At 52.2% G+C, this 13,719-nt stretch overlaps 1 protein-coding gene across 1 annotated transcript; it reads right to left on the minus strand.

Annotated features, from left to right (window-relative positions):
* Nucleotides 1-684: 684 nt before the first annotated feature.
* On the minus strand, nucleotides 685-1,617 carry LOC138102047 (olfactory receptor 14J1-like). Its single transcript, XM_068999804.1, has one exon. It carries the CDS (start codon nucleotides 1,615-1,617, stop codon nucleotides 685-687), a length of 933 nt encoding a protein of 310 aa, XP_068855905.1.
* Between the last annotated feature and the right edge of the window lie 12,102 nt (nucleotides 1,618-13,719).

Below are 13,719 nucleotides of genomic sequence, written 5' to 3' on the forward strand. Positions count from 1 at the left end.
GGCTCCCCCAGGGACCCTGCAGAGCACCAGCCATGCTGGTTGCCCCCACCCTGCCCACGGCCACCCTGGGGCTGCTCACGGGGGTTTTCTCTGCTGAGCACTGGCCTGGGCGTGCTCTTGAGAGAGCCTGGGCAAGGAGCCTGGAGCCCCCAGGCCCTGCCCTGAGGCGTCAGCGCTGGCCCAGCAGTGCCCATGGCCTGTCCCTGCTGCAGCCCCGGCACTGCCACCCCAGGGCTGGGAGCGAGCCCCAGAGCACTCAGGCCCTGCAGCAACACCAGGGGCAGGAGGGCAGCGGGGCAGTGGCACGGGAGCAGCACTGGCAGCACCAAGGGCTGCTGCTCCTGGGCACAGCTGCTGTGCCCCCCTGATCTGCCCCCAGCTCTGCACACAGACATTGCTGCTGCAGCTCCACAGAAGGCAACTAAAGGGGCATCTCTGCTGGAAACTTTGCTGGCAGATCCTTGAGTTCATTTAAAGGCAGCGAGAGCACAGCTCCTCATTGACACAGTCTGGGGCCACAGCCAAGGTGCAGAGAAACAAAATGAGAAATGGAAGAAATATTGCCCTTGCTTTGTGGACAACAATAAATTACTGAAGGCAGAGAAAATAACCCCAGAACCAAACCAAGTAGAACTATCAAAGACGAGTTTTATTACAAGTGATTTGCAAAAATTGGCAACCAGTTTAATGTTTCTTAAATGGTCCAGCCATCAGTGTCCACACTGCAGCCTTGAGCTCCTGGTTCCTCAGGCTGTAGATGAGGGGGTTCAGGGCTGGAGGCACCACCGAGTACAGAACTGACAGGGCCAGATCCAGGGATGGGGAGGAGATGGAGGGGGGCTTCAGGTAGGCAAATGCTGCAGTGCTGAGGAACAGGGAGAGCACGGCCAGGTGAGGGAGGCACGTGGAAAAGGCTTTGTGCCGTCCCTGCTCAGAGGGGATCCTCAGCACGGCCCTGAAGATCTGCACATAGGAGAAAACCATGAACACAAAACAGCCAAAATACAGAAAAGCACTCAGCACAATAAGCACAAGCTCCCTGAGGTTGGATTGCGAGCAGGAGAGCTTGAGGATGTGTGGGACTTCACAGAAGAACTGGCCCAGGGCATTGCCCTGGCACAGGGGCAGGGAAAATGTATTGGCCGTGTGCAGCAGAGCATAGAAAAAGGCACTGGCCCAGGCAGCTGCTGCCATGTGGGCACAAGCTCTGCTGCCCAGGAGGGTCCCGTAGTGCAAGGGTTTGCAGATGGACACGTAGCGGTCGTAGCACATGACGGTGAGGAGGGAAAACTCTGCTGAAATGAAGAACACAAAGCAAAACACCTGAGCAGCACATGCTGAGTAGGAGATGTGGCTGGTGCCCCAGAGGGAATTGTGCATGGCCTTGGGGACAGTGGTGCAGATGGAGCCCAGGTCGGTGAGGGCCAGGTTGAGCAGGAAGAAGAACATGGGGCTGTGCAGGTGCTGGCCGCAGGCTACGGCGCTGATGATGAGGCCGTTGGCCAGGAGGGCAGCCAGGGAGATGCCCAGGAAGAGGCAGAAGTGCAGGAGCTGCAGCTGCCGCGTGTCTGCCAATGCCAGCAGGAGGAAGTGGCTGATGGAGCTGCTGTTGGACATTTGCTGCCTCTGGCCATGGGCATCTGTTCTAGGAGGAGACAGTGACAAGTCAGGAGAGACTTTCCTGAGCAATGCCCAAGCCCTTTCTCCCAGCCCTGCCCCTGACACTCTGTGCCACCCAATTTTCCTTTTCTCAGAGCCCTTCCCTCAGCCCCGTGCCTGGAGCTCTGCTGGGATCTGGCCCTGTTGCCGTGACGAGCAGGGGCTGTGCCCATGGACACCGAGGAATCAGCTCTGCTCTGCAGCAGTGGGGTCATGGGACAGGGGGACAGGGGCCAGTCCTGGGGTTGGAATTTGTCAAACAGAACTGCTCCTGAGGCAGAGGAGCTGGGCAGCATCTCCTGTGCCAGGGCCAAGGAACGGTGATGGCCAAAGGCACTTTGAGAGGGTTTCCTGCTGTGCCCAGGGAGAGCAGAGAGAGCTGAGCAATGCAAGAGCATTGGCTGTAACTCAGTGAAGGGTGAGGGGAGCTGCTCTGTCGCTCCATCTGTCCCCAGCTGCCCTTCCTGAGATCGAGGGCAGTCACTGTGTTCCCCTGAAAATCAGCCTGGCACAGCTGAGAGCAGAGGGAGCCACAGCAGAGCAAAGTGGCTCAGCCTTTCTGAGAGTCTCAGCCCCACTGCTGGCCAAGGACACTCCCGGCCCCAGTGTCCCCTGGAAGGCAGCTGACAGCTGAGATGGCATCCCGAGGGCACAGCGAGGCTCCTGTCCATGGCACTGCTGGAGGAGAGCCGGCTCATTGCCAGCCTCCCAGCCCGGCCTGCCCAGAGCTCCCGGGGCAGAGGGAGCTGGGACACCCCATTGCTGTGCTCAGCCTGCACAGGAGGAGCCCCAGGGCTGGGCCTGAGCCTGCAGCTGGAAGTGCCATTCCCAGAGAGCCCCTCAGCAGCGGCAGGAGCAGCTGAGCAGGGCAAGGAGAGAGAGCCGGGCCCTGAGGAAAAGCCTTTCCCTGCCCAGCGCTGCCCAGCCCCTCCCGGGCAGCACCAGGGCAGGACAGTCGCCCTCAGGCCCCGGGCAGCAGGAACGGGCCCGTGGCCGCAGAGATGCCCTTCATCTCTGCTGCTGCTCTGCCGGCCCAGGAGGGCACCGAGGGCCCCGAGCCCCCGGGCTGAGGGCCCCGAGCCCCCGGGCTGAGGGCCCCGAGCCCCCGGGCTGAGGGCTGTGCTGGCTGCGAGGGGACACCGGAGCTGCGCTGCTCAGGGCGGTGTCTGCACTGCAGGGCAGCGCCGGCAGCTGCCACAGCTCCCCTCAGCAGGGCTGCCCTCAGCGCTGCCTCCCTCCCTCCCTGCCCACGGCTCTGCTGCTGGAGCTGGCCCAGCCGGGAGCTGCTCCTGCGGCCCGGGCTCCGTCCCTGCCGCTGCTGCCGGAGCCCAGCCCAGCCCCTGGGCCAGCCCTGCCCGGCAGCCGCTCGGGGCTGCGGCGATTAAAGAACAGCTCCCCCGGGCCTGGGCACCATGGAAAGGTGATGCTGGCTGCATCTGGAGGCTGGCGAGGTGCAGGCACTTGCTGAGGCTCCCAGGAATCCTCGGCGGGATGGTTTAAGAGCCTCAGGCCCTGCTCTGCCCTGCACAGCTGAGTTTCCATTCCCACCAAGCTGAGCCTGGGAGAAGTGGCAGCACAGACTGAGGAAAGCAGAGACTCAAGCAGGAATCCCATGCCCTGAATGTGCTCATGAAGAGTCCCCTCAGAAATGAGCTGGGCATGAGCTGGAGCTCGGAGCAGCCCTGGCCCCCACAGCAGCCTCTCCACAGCAGCAGGACCTGCCCTGCAGCAGTCACTCCTTGCAGCCACAGCTCCCCTCCAGCGCCCATGGGGAGCTCCCAGGCAGGCTGAGAGCTGCCCCTGGCAGGTGGCAGATGCCCTGGCCTGGCAAAGAGCCCTCAGGGCTGCAGGAGCTGCTCTGCAGGACAGCCCTGGGCACCCCTGGCTGCTGCCCATCTTCAGAGCCTGCAGCCGGCCCTGGCAGCAGGAGCCGTCCTGCCCTGTCCCTCTGACGGTGCCCAGGGCAGCCCCGCTCTGCAGCACATCCTCCCCCAAAGCAGGAACGGCAGCAGAGCCATCCTCACAGCCATGGCAGTCCTGTCATGGGCCAGCTCTAGAGGATCCCTGCAGCCAGAGGCTCACTGTGTCAGGAGTGGTGAAGATTTCTCCATGAATAAGCTCAGAATTGTCCTTCCAGCTGCTTTAAGCCTCTGTCTACTTCACTCCTCTCAGGCACCTGCAGGCAGTGCCCTCAGCCCTGCTGGGCTGGGAGAGGAGCTGCTCATAGGGAGAAATGTCTTTATGGTTGCCAGGAGCTGCCTCTGTGCCAGAAGCCCAGCCCAGCTCAGCAGCACAGACACAGCACAAGGACTGTAATGACCCTCTCGGGGCTCTGGTGTTGTTTACATCGGTCTCAGTCCCGGAGAATGTGTCCAAAATACTTCTCAACAACTCAAAGTTAAATTGAAACACTGAAGTTTCTTGAAGTTTTAATGGGTGCCACTGAGGGACAGGACTGAGAAAGTGTCCCCAGGTTCCAGTCAGAGCAGAACACTGCAGGCAGTGATGACAGGGGGGGACAAACAAGGGAAAGGTGTCCCTGATGCTGAGCAAAGCTGGATGTGTTTGAGGAATGCAAAGGGCCAAGGCCTGAGCCCCAGCCCCTGGCAAGGCAGATCCTGTCCCTCCCTCAGTGCTCAGGGCTCTTGCCGGGGCACTGGGATGTGGGGATGGGCAGTGCCCAGGGCAGCACCATGGGGCGGCCCCTGCCAGGCTGCTGAGCAGGGACAAGGAGGCACTGAGGCCCCAGGGCTGCAAGGGTCACTTGTCTCCTGCTGGCCTCAGGGCCAGGGACAGCAGCCGTGGCCCAAGTGCTGCACAAGTTGGCTCAGTCAGGGCCTTGCAGCTGCTGCCCATCCCTCTGCCCTCTGCAGCCCAGGCTGTGCCACGCTGTCCCTGCCCTGCGCCTCTGTCCCTGCAGGCTGTCCTCATCCCCCCGGCTGCCCCACCTGGCTGGCCCCTTCCTTTGCTGGCAGCTCTGCGTCCTGCCTGCCTCTGCCTTGGCACACAAAGCCTTGGGCTTGATACCAAAAGGCTTCATTCCATTTTTACCGTGTCTGTGAACTTTTAACAGAGGAACAAGGCATGCAGGGGCTGCTTTCCCAGCAGGGATGGATGGAAGAGAAGAAGACGACATGTGGCTCAAGGGTGCAGTGCTACAAAAAACAAGGACTGAATGTGGGAACTTGGGGTGGGTTTTAAGGAAATGGGTGAATTGTAATACGCATGTAGCGACTGGATGTGAGCAACGCACTTGTAGAGTCACGTGTCCACGTAAGGTTAGGAGTTATCCCCTGCTGGAGCTCAGGCCTGAATAAATGATGCTCTCTTTAACACCAAATCAGTGTTAAGGAGTCTTCTGCTGATATTTTGGAGATTTGGTGACAGCGGGGCCTCACAGAACCAAGGAGTCAACAGTGACACTGTGGGACCCCATGGAACCAATGGTCCATTGTCATAGTGCAGATCCAAGGATCCATGGTGGCACTGTGGAACCAAGGAGATCGTTGCTGACAGTATGAACACTAATGGAACCATGAGCCACTGTGACACAGAGTGGCCACATGGAGCCAATGGGGCCATTGTGACTCTGCAGATCCAAGGAGACTCTTGTGACTGAGGAACCTCATGGAACCAAGGGTCCATTGTGACACTGTGGGGCCTTGTGGAACCAAGGGGACCACAGTGACATTGCAGGGCTTCATGGAACAGTGGAGACCATTATGACACTTTGGGACCCACTGGAACCCTGGGGCCATTGTGACACTGCAGGGCCTCCTATAACCAAGGGGCCATTAGAGCACGGCAGGGCCTCATGGAATCAAGGGGACCATTGTGACCCTGTGGGGCATCATTGAACCAAGGGTCCATTGTGGCACAGTGGGGCCTCATGAAACCAAAGGGCCATTTTGACACTTTGAGGCCTCGTGAAACCAAAGGACCCTTGTGGCACTTCAGGGCCTTGTGGAACCAAGGCGACCATAGTGACACTGTGGGGCTCAATGGAACCAAGGGGCCCTTGTGACACTGTGGGGTCTCATGGAACCAATGGTCTACTGTGACACTGCAGGGCCTTATGGAATCACGGAGACTGTTGTGACACCACAGGCCCCATTGAACCAAGGGGCCATTGTGACACTTTGCAGCCCCATGGAACCAAGGAGTCCATTGTGACACTACAAGGCCTCAGGGAAGCAAGGAACCATTGTGACACTATGAGACCTTCTCAGGCCAAGGGGCTGTTGTGTCACTGTGTGGCACCATGGAACCAAGGAGAGCATTGTGACACTCCAGGGCCCCATGGAACTAAGGATTCATGTAACGGTGTGGGGACTCATGGAATCAAAGGTCCATGGTGATATTGCGGGGCCTCATGGGCCTGGGCAGCAATGGCAAATTGATTTCTCAGAGCTGCCCAGGAAAGGGGGAGATCGGTACCTGTTGGTGCTAACAGATTCCTTTTCAGGATGGCCAGAAGCTTTCCCTGCCTGAACTGCCAAAGCACGAGAAGTAACAAAAGTATTGTTACAGGAAATAGCACCACTTTTTGGAGCCCCTGCCACAATGTCCTCAGAGAGAGGCCACACTTTATTTCAAGAATTGTGCAGCAAATGAGCCACCACTGAGGCAGAGACTGGGAACGCCACACTCCATATCATCCTCAGTCGAGTGGCCAAGTAGAGAAAATGAACCATTTGATTAAGCAGCAAATTACAAGATTAAGACAAGAGACAAAATTACCTTGGCCTCGGGTTCTTCCATTGGCATTATTACGTATTCGAACCAATCCGAGAGTAAAAGGGAAACTGAGTCCTTTTGAAACATTGTACCGGAGGCCACACAGGGTCCAAGAAGGCATCACCCCCACCCAAGTAGGGGAGGAAACCCTACACAAATACATGATGGCCCTTAAGAAACAGCTCAAAGAAATTGAAAAACATGCAGCTAGGGCTCGAAAGAGAGAATTAGACGGAGCAGTACATGATATACAACCCGGAGATTATGTATATGTGAAGTCTTTTGCAGAAAAGACCCCAGAACCACAGTGGGAAGGACCATTCCAGGTGCTCCTGACCACCTTTACTGCAATCAGGATCAAAGACAAGGCTGCCTGGATTCATCCTACCCGAGTGAAGAAGGCTCCTGGAAGATTCTGGAAAGTCACGCCAAGTGACAATGAACTGAAATTAAAACTTTCTCAGGAAAGAGTTACAAACGCAACTGTTTGGGAAGGAAGGAACATCTGGGGATGTGAATTGTGTTTGTTCCAGACAGATTCCATGGGGCTCAGCAAGAACCCATGAAATTTACCCAAACTGGCCCAGAATGCTGTGACAAATGCTTAACTGGCTGTTCTGAGTTCAGACTTAAAATAGAGGGATGTGCAGTTAAAGATTTTAAACTTGACTTTAACATAACCCAAATTTGTACTCAAACTGAGGTTAAGGAAACCCACATGTTTTGGATCCAAACTGCCCCTTTTTGGCTCCAAAGTCCCCATTTGGGACCAAACTCATCCTTTTTGAGGTCAAAGTTGCCTTTTTAGGGGTCAGGCTCACAGGTTTTTTTAATGTAAAGTCCCCTTTTTCGGTTGAAACTGTCCCTTTTTGGTGCTCAAACCCCCAGTTTTGGGCCAAACTGTCCCTTTTGGGGGCCAAACTCCCATCTGGGCACCCAAATTTCTCCTTTTTCGGCCCTAAATTCTCCCTTTTTGGGACCAAACTCCCATTTTGGGGGCCAAACTTCTCATCTGGGCACTGAAATTCCCCTTTTTTGGACCCAAATTCCCCCTTTTCGGCCCCAAATTCTCTCTTTTTTGGGACCCAAATGCCCATTTTGGGACACCAAACTCCCCTTTTTCATCCCAAATCACCCTTTTTAGCCCCAAATTTCCCCCCTGGATCTCATTGGGTCCCCTGGGTTGAACTTTTAGGGGTCAGGCTCCCATTGTTTTAAATCCAAACTCCCCTTTTTAGGTCAAAACTGCCCCTTTTTGGTGCTCAAACCCCCAGCTTTGGGCTGAACTGTCCCTTTTTGGGTCCAAACTCCCATCTGGGCACCCAAACTCCCCTTTTTCTGCCCCAAATTCTCCCTTTTTGGGACCAAACTCCCATTTTGGGGGTGCAAACTGCCTCTTTTTGGCTCCAAAGTCCCCTTTTTGGGTCAAAATTCCCCCTTTTTTATGCTGAACTCCCATTTAGGGGTCAGGCTCCCAGGGTTTCTTTTATTCCAAACTCCCCTTTTTAGGTTGAAACTGCCCCTTTTTGGTGCTCAAACCCCCAGCTTTGGGCCAAACTGTCCCTTTTGGGGGCCAAACTCCCATGTTTGGGGCCAAACTTCTCATCTAGGTGCCCAAACTCCCCTTTTTCAGCCCCAAATTCTCCCTTTTTCGGCCCCAAATTCTCCCTTTTTGGACCCAAACTCCCATGTTTTGGATCCAAACTGCCTCTTTTTGGCTCCAAAGTCCCCCTTTTGGGACCAAACTCGTTCTTTTTGAGGCCAAAATCCCCTTTTTAGGGGTCAGAGTCCCCTTTTTTTATTCCAAACTCCCCTTTTTCAGTCGAAACTGCCCCTTTTTGGTGCTCAAACCCCAAGGTTTTGGCTGAATTGTCCCTTTTTGGGCCCAAACTCCTATCTGGGTGCCCCCAATCCCCTTTTTTTGCCCCAAATTCTCCCTTTTTGGTCCCAAACTCCCATGTTTTGGATCCAAACTGCCACTTTTTGGCTCCATAGTCCCCTTTTGGGACCAAACTCAGTCTTTTTGAGGCCAAATTCCCCTTTTTAGGGGTCAGAGTCCCCTTTTTTTTTCCAAACTCCCCTTTTTAGGTCAAAACTTCCCCTTATTGGTGCTCCAACCCCCAGTTTTGGGCTGAATTCTCCCTTTTTGGCTCCAAACTCCCATCTGGGCACCCAAATTCTCCCATTTTTGGGCCCAAACTCCCATGTGTTGGATCCAAACAGCCCCTTTTTGGCTCCAAAGTCCCCTTTTGGGACAAAATTCTCCCTTTTTTATGCTGAACTCCCATTTAGGGGTCAGGCTTGTTGCAGTGGGGATACTGTAACACGATGTATCAAACCAGGAGGCCCGTAGAACAGAAGTATATATATGGACAGACTCTTGGTCGATGTTTCAGAGATGTTTATTTCCCAGCCGCATGGCCGGGGCTCTGCCCAGGAACCCTCCCAGTCTGGACCGAGGGTCCCTGCCCGCGCAGGAAACACAAACCAACCAACGGGAACGAGGCTGCCCAGGGGCAGCGAAACCTCGTGCCTCCCTCAGGGCCCCTCTCCCAGGGCCACATGGCAGGGGGAGGGACCCCGACATTTCACCCGTTTATTTTTAACAAAAGAGATGTAAAACTTAACATTGAAAGCAACAAGGGCAGTTTCAAAACAAAACAAGCCACCCTCCTGAGTCTTTAAATGTCCAAACAGATTCTGTGGAACATCTTAGTGCTGACAGAAGGGAGACAGAACTCTCTGAGCATGCTTTGTGGGGAAACTGAGGCAGGAGAGGGTTTCATTTCTTCCCTCCCCCTTTTCATCCCCCACTCAGCATTGGAAAGGGAGTTTTGGGGAAACAATTGGCAAAGGTATGGTTTTGTGAGAGAAACCATGGGTGAAAAAGCGGATTGGGAATACACTGGGGGTAATAGGACATAGGGTAGAAGGGAAAGGTGAGATTAGGAAAGGGAGACTGTAGGGGGGCCCTACAATGGAGATATTGTCTGACATGACTGCGATTTTTAGCATATATACTGCCTTTTACAGAAACACCATCAGGCCCAGTGACTTCTGATGCTTGTAACCCTTTTCTACCTTGTATAATTTTGAATTCCCCCACCTCTCCATCTCCCAAGCTTGGGATGCATTTTTCAGGGTTATTCTTTTTAATAGCAGTTCTATGCACGAATATGTCTTGCTGGTTGTCACATCTTGTTATAAAACCATAATTTTGTTTAACATTATACCATTTTGCTATTCCTAAAACCTTAGCTACGATGATATTTTCCTTTTTCCGAGTGGCTGCTGTTTTCTGTCTCAGTGCATTCTTGCTTTCTCTTTCGCTTGCTCCCCTGTTGGAATTTCCAGGGCTGCTCGTGCCTGCGCGCTCTTCCCGGGGTCGCATTTGAGGCTGCGAGGGCCGGGCCGGGCCGCGCCGCTCAGTTCTCTGTGCATCGCCTCCTCTGGTCGCAGCTTTGCTGCTGATGCCAGGCGCTGCATCCACGTCTTGGCCGGGCCCCCAAGCGATGACTCCCCCATGCCCTGCTTCAAGCATGCGTTTCTGGTGGGCGCGGCTCCGCTCCGCTGCCACCGCCGCCCGCGCGCCGCCCCTCTCGGTTGGGCATTCACGGGGCTCACTCCGCCATGCACCGCCAGGTCCTGCCACTCCTGCTGCGCCTCGCTCCGCCACCGACACTGCAGCTCCCGCCGGTCTGCCCGCACGTGGGAACTGCCTTGCTGCTGCTCGCAGAGCACTCGATGCACGTGGGCGAGGCCGCATGGTGCCTGAGGCAGGCTTCCCTTCGCCAGGACACATTGCTCAACAGTCTCAGTAATTAAATAATATTAATGAAAATATTCTTCCATCGGCATAGATTTTGACTCAAAAATTAACTGTGTCCAAAGGGTGTTCCAAAAGTCTTTGGTAAGAATTAAATCCCAAGAAACATAGAAGAAGTTCTTAAACAACCATGCCAGGAAATGTTTCAGTTCTTTTTGAGTTTGAATTAAGCTAAAATTTACAAATCGTTGTTCAAGAATCATTTTAAGATAAATGTCCATATGCGGCTCTGAGAGCCAAGAGTCTTCCCACGGTTCCTCCATAGTTTAGATATGGAATAGCAAAACAAAAACACGAAGAGGAATCCAAAGTTTCTTTATTCACACATCAGTCGCTTAGGGATCGGGGATGGTTCTGCTCTCAATTCGCCACCATTTGTTACAGTGAGGATACTGTAACAGGCATATCAAACAAGGAGTCCCATGGAAAAGAAATATATATGGACCGATTCATGATAGATGTTGAAGAGAAGTTTATTTCTCCAGCCACATGGCCGGGGCCCTGCCGAGGAACTGTTCAATCACGGGACCCGAGGGTCCTTGCCCGTGCAGGGGAACACAAACCAACCAATGGGGAACGAGGCTGACCAGGGGCTCGGGAAACCCCGTCTCTGTCCCAGGGCCCCTCTCCCAGGGCTACATGGCAGGGGGAGGAGACCCCAACAGTCCTCGGTTATTTTATTTTATTAACAGCTCTTAAATCCTGTACTATTCGGTGTGATCCATCAGGCTTTTTGACAGGTAAAATGGGAGTATTGAATTCAGATTGGCACTCTGTTAAAAGTCCTATCTGCAAAAAGTTTTCAATTATAGGGCTAATTCCTTCCCTGTCTTCCTTCTTCAAAGGATATTGTTTAACTCTAACTGGTTGTTTTCCTTCCTTAAGCTTAACTTGTACAGGGAGTGCATTCTTTGCTCTCCCTGCTATGTTAGAAGCCCATACCCCAGGGAATACTTGATCTATTATTTTCTTGCTAGTCTCTTCTTCATTTTCAACTTTGGTTTAATTTCCTTTCAACATCAGACTTAACAATTCTATGGATTGTTGATCGTTAACCTCCAAAGTAGCTTCTCCATTTTTAAATACTATTTTTGCCTCTAGTTGCTCCAGTAAATCTCTTCCCAAAAGTGCTGAGGGGGCATTAGGCATGTATAAAAACGTATGAATTCCCCGTTGTCTCCCAAGTTTCTATTTCAATGGTTTGCAGAAGTATGCTCTTTCAGATTGACCAGTTGCTCCCCTCACTACAACAGAATCATTTGTTCTTGGCATTAAAGCTTTATTTAGCACTGAGGATGTTGCCCCTGTGTCTATTAAAAATTCCATTTCGTTTTCTTGGTTCCCTAGTTTAATTATAACCAGAGGGTCCCCTAGGGTGGGAACCTCCGGTGCCCTTCAGTCTTCTTTAGCACCAGCAGCCACTCCCTCCCTCTTTTGGTCTTCTCTTCTTTGATGGTCGCCTTTTCTTCGTTCTGGGCATTGGTTCTTCCAATGTCCGATTTCCCTGCAAAAAGCGCACTGATTTCTCCCTAACTGGGGTGGTCCTTGCCCATGTTCCCCTCCTTCTTTTTCTTTTACTATTGCTATTAATTTCCTCATCCCTTGCTTACATCCTTCTTCTCTATTGCTAAAAACGCTCCATGCTCCTTCTAGCAAAGTCTCTCAATCCCGTGCTGTCGGCCCCGTATTTTCTGAAGTTTGTCTTGAACATCCCCTGTAGATTGTCCTAAAAAGAAGCTCACCAGGTGTTGCGTCCCTTCCTCAGATTCGGGGTCTAATGCCGTATGACGACGCATTGCATCTCGCAAGTGTCCTAAAAACTCAGAGGGTGTTTCAGAGGGACCTTGCTTAATTGCAGATAGGGCTGAGCAGTTCATGGTTTTAGAAACTGCCCTCTCAAGTGCCTTTGCTATGAAATCTTGGTAACCCTCTAATCTTTCCATGTCACTGTCATCATTAGGATCCCACTGCGCATCTTGGAGAGGAAAAACATCCTTAACTCTCATTTGGGTTATTTTGCAAGCGTCCTCTGCTAAACTCCCTGCTGCTTTCAAAACTAGTCATTTTTCTGTCTCTGTAGAAGCATCTAACAACAGGTGAAGATCAAACCAGTCAGGTCTATGTTGTTTAACCATGAATCTAAATTTCTTTGCAACACCTATTGAGTTGCTCCGATAACATTTAGCAATCTTTTCCCAAGCCTCCAGATCTACTGTAGAAAAAGGGATTTTAACTAACATTGTTTCTCCCTCAGAACTTGCTGCCTCTCTCAAAGGTGCTTGTAGGATTTCTTTAGCTTGTTTCTGGGTCTGGGACGCTACAGGGCCCTCTGGGGAAAGCAGCTCTTCCCCCTCACTGCCACTGCTGGGCAATAGTAGAGCTTTAGGGGTCTTTTTCCAAGAGGGTACAGGTGAAGTGGAAAATGAAGCGGAAGCTGAAGTTGGGACTGGAGTTGATTCAGCTGTACTTAGAGCTGGAGCTGGAGTTGAGATGGTAATAGCTTTAATTGGAGTGGTGGATAGAACATAAACTGGAGTAGGGATTGAGATCAAAGTGGGGGCTGAGATAGGAGCTGGGATAGGAGTTGGTCCCCTGGGAAATGAGGAGGAGGTGACGTAGGAGTCAATTCCTCTCTTTTAGGAGGTGATTTAAACCAATCCCCCAGCTGTTGCTCCAGTGAGTCAGCTGGATACACTTTATCAGGGTGTGTGCAGCCTTGGTTCCTTGAACAGGTGCTGCAACATCCTTTAGGCTTTCCCTTATTAATTTTGTTATCCTTTTCTAGGGCCAATACTGAGGGATAGGAAGGGGGCTTAATTCCACAGTCCCTCTGCCACTCGGGGTGGTTTCGGAGGGAGAAAAATAAATCAGCAGAGGTTACTTCTTCCCATCTCTGCTCTCGTCTCAAAAAAAGCATAAGCTGTAATAGGGTCTCATAATCTACAGTTCCAGCTGGTGGCATCTAACACCTTCTTTGAGCTTATGAAGTGGCCACCATTGTGTGTAAAACTTGAGAAGAGTCTTTTTGTTTTCTGTACCACCACAACCCAACAATTCTTTCCAGTGTGTCAGAATACACCTTAGAGGACTCGTTTGAGGGATCTCTTTACTCTGGCTGGTTCCCATTACTTTCTCTTACAGCTCTTTCTGCACAGTCCACAGCTCAGGTTAAAATCAGCTCAAAGGGCTGTCAATACTGACTATACTTTCTGCACTGGGTTACAAAGCAATAATAATGTCTGGTACAAAACTCACACTGCAATAATGTCCACACACAATGCTGGCTTCTAAATACACTAAAAATTACAAAAATTTCTACAAACACAAGCTATTCCACTCACTTTTTCAAATTCCTGTATTTTGCTACCACCAGTTGCTCCCAATCCAAAGCCACCAAGTTACCTCCCGGGGTTTGATATAACTTTTAAATAAAATTTTTCATTTGTGAATTCTTAGGGGTCTAACTCAAACCGATGAGGCAAATGAATTTTTATTTA

This window comes from Aphelocoma coerulescens, unplaced genomic scaffold (assembly GCF_041296385.1).
Source record: "Aphelocoma coerulescens isolate FSJ_1873_10779 unplaced genomic scaffold, UR_Acoe_1.0 HiC_scaffold_60, whole genome shotgun sequence".
Lineage (NCBI taxonomy): Eukaryota > Metazoa > Chordata > Aves > Passeriformes > Corvidae > Aphelocoma > Aphelocoma coerulescens.

Excerpts from the sequence above, each read along its gene's own strand:
- LOC138102047 (XM_068999804.1), bottom strand. The coding sequence starts at position 1,617 with ATGTCCAACAGCAGCTCCATCAGCCACTTCCTCCTGCTGGCATTGGCA.